The 2,973-nt window shown below is 43.3% G+C and overlaps 1 protein-coding gene across 1 annotated transcript; it reads left to right on the top strand.

Moving 5' to 3' along the window:
- The first annotated feature begins 1,410 nt into the window (after positions 1–1,410).
- LOC110931746 lies at positions 1,411–2,546 on the top strand. The gene is made up of 2 exons (XM_022175128.1): positions 1,411–1,939; positions 2,164–2,546. The coding sequence occupies exons 1-2, from the start codon at positions 1,411–1,413 to the stop codon at positions 2,544–2,546; spliced, it is 912 nt and encodes a 303-aa protein (XP_022030820.1).
- Positions 2,547–2,973: the final 427 nt, after the last annotated feature.

The following is a 2,973-nucleotide window of genomic DNA, read 5'->3' on the forward strand; positions in this document are numbered from 1 at the left end:
CCCAAACGTATAAGCTAGTCGACCGCACAAGCTCCCTAATCGCACAAGCCTTGTCAGTCGCACAAGGTGTTTTCACTCGGGTTACTGGACCGCACATGGGTTGAGGTCTGTTTAACTGTTGGGCCTTAAAAGCCCAAATCACTAGCACACCACTCAGTCCAATCGCACAACCTGATCCTCCGTCGCACAAGGTGTATGAACCGCACAAGTTTGACTTACCTGTTTAGTGATTGGGCCGTGTATATCTGTTGGACAATCTTAGCTATTTGGGCCGAGTATCATTGGGCCTCAACGAGTGACTCACACAAGGCTGCTAAGACTTGTGCGAGCCCATTCTTATGAACCGCATAAATCAGTGATGATATATTTGACAATTGTGTATGTGCCATGAACTATGTATGCTTGTAACTTGTTAACTCTATGTAACCATACGTGCTTTACGTGAACCAAACCTGACTTGTATGATAAACGTGCTAGGACGTGGTTGATCACATTGTAGCTTAACTGAACTCTTCGTGTATCATACCGAGCAACCCCAGGTGAGTTCAATGCATTTTCTCAAGCATGCGTCCCAGTGGTTTGGGGACAACTGGTAAACATTTGGAAGGGAAACATTGGGTAAACAACTTAATCGGTTTTGGTTATTGCCTGGAGGGCAATGGGGTAATTAGTTGATAGCGCTATTAGGTGGGAAACCTCACACCGGGCCGTAAGGACGGGCGTGAACTAATTATCTGGGTATGGCTATGGTTGTTAGAGGCACACTCCTCGGATACATATGGGCACACTCCCTAGGGTATCTAACGAAGGCAACATAGCATCGGTCGATAAGGGGTACCCACTCCCCGGATACTTATGGGCACACTCCCTAGGGTATCTAACATGAGCAACATCGTAACGCAACATTGAATCGCATTAATATACATCTGGTAACAAATCATGTTAGCAAAACCTTGAACTCACCAGCGTAGTCTGACACACTTGTTTGCATGCTTGTAGGTCGTTAACCTTGGAACATGGACTTGCTATCTGGGAGTGCTGGAGTGGTCATGGATCGAAGCTATTGGATTACTTATAATTGATACATTGGTCTTGAGTTTTATTATGAAACAACTGCTAAACGACTTATCATATGCTTCCGCTATATAACTCTTTGTGAAATGATATTATGTTTGACATTTAATCTTGGCAATTAATGACATGTTTTATTTAAATATTTATCGTTGGTTCAATGTGATTGGTGGCTCAGACTCTGATGTGTAACACGCCTCGCGGGGTTTCCGCAGGTGGTATTTTGGGGGTGTTACATCGGCCGATCGAGCCAAAAAGCACCCCACCTCAAGGTCTTGGCCCGATCGTGATGCAAATTCCAAGGATCGGATCGAAACGTTAGAGCGGGAGTTGGCTCGCATGAAGAAAAGAGAAGTGAATGTGGTGCAATACGCCGTATGTGAAGAATGCGGAGGCATTGGTCACCGGACCGAGAATTGTCAAGCCATCGCGGGGGTGAATCAAGTGTATGGGGACCGAAGGCAATACGACATGAACTCCAACACTTACCACCCCGGGTTGAGGAACCATCCTAACTTTAGGTATGGTAATGCCTCCAACCAAATGAATTTGAATTTTCAATCTGGAAATCAAGGTGGGTATTCGCACCAAACGCACCAAAGGAATTACAATAACCAAGGTAGTAATGAAAGCGGGTCGAATAATCAAACCGGTGGTGATGATTTGAGTGCTAAAATGGACGCCTTGTTGAATGTGGTTAAGGAATCTAACAGTGACATCAAAGAGATGAAGAAGACAAATGAGATCCGGGACAAATCACATGAGGCATTGGCAAAGCAAGTGGGCCAACTTGCGGATGAAATGGCACAAATAAGGGGGAGCATGGGAAAGCTTCCAAGTGACACCACGGTGAACCCTAAGCATCAAAGTTCATGCACGGTCAATGTGAGGAATGTGCACATTAGCACAGTAGTAGTGTTGAAAGCATTCCACCACCACAATGCGTTGATGGTGTAGTGGGAAATACAAGAGATGAGTCGGAAAGTAAAAATGAACAAGAAATGATTTCACAAATTAAAATTAAAAAAATGAATAAAAATTCTTTATGTGAAAATTGTTTAAATCAAATTAAACCGATTAATGCATCAAAAGTTGAGGAACGGTACCCACCGAAGGACGAGAGGTCGGAAAATTTTAAACAAGCAAAAATTAGTTTACCGTTACTTGATGACATTAAAAAGGTTTTGACTCATGTGGAATGCTTAAAGGAGTTAAGCATCGAAAAACGGCACAACAAATTACCCGAACCGGTTGATTTGATATCTCATGTTAGTGCCGTTTTATCGAGTGCCCTTCCTCAAAAAGCTCAAGATCCCGGAGATCCTCTTATTCCGATTCAAATTGGAACATTTAAAATTGAGAGGGCGCTCCTAGATCTTGGAGCTTGTGTGAGCATCTTGCCCGGGAGTTTGTATGACCAATATGATTTTGGTCCATTAAAAAAGTTTGATACTCCCGTAGTATTGGCCAATTAGACTCCCACGCATCCAAGGGGGATGGTTGAGGATGTGATTGTAAAGGTGGATGATTGCTACTACCCAGTGGACTTGCAACAGCTAATGCCATAACAAATTGTGTTGAGGACACCCAACCGATAGTCATACTGGGTAGACCGTTCCTTGCAACAGCTAATGCCATAACAAATTGTGCAACGGGAATGGTAAGCATGAAGTTTGGGGACCGGGAACTAAATTTAAATGTTTTTCCAAATTTTACTAACCCACTCGGTGAGGATAAGTGTTCTGAAAAGGACATAAATCCAAACAAAAAGGTATGTGCTATGGTTGGCAGGTTTGGAGAAACAAAGAGGAAGACGGTCAAGAAGAAGAAAGCAAAGAAGTCACCTCTAGAAAAGAAGAAGGAAGAGGAAGTGAGGAAGTTTGGACGTTTGGAAACAAATGG

Source organism: Helianthus annuus, chromosome 3 (genome assembly GCF_002127325.2).
Source record: "Helianthus annuus cultivar XRQ/B chromosome 3, HanXRQr2.0-SUNRISE, whole genome shotgun sequence".
Taxonomy (NCBI): Eukaryota; Viridiplantae; Streptophyta; class Magnoliopsida; order Asterales; family Asteraceae; genus Helianthus; species Helianthus annuus.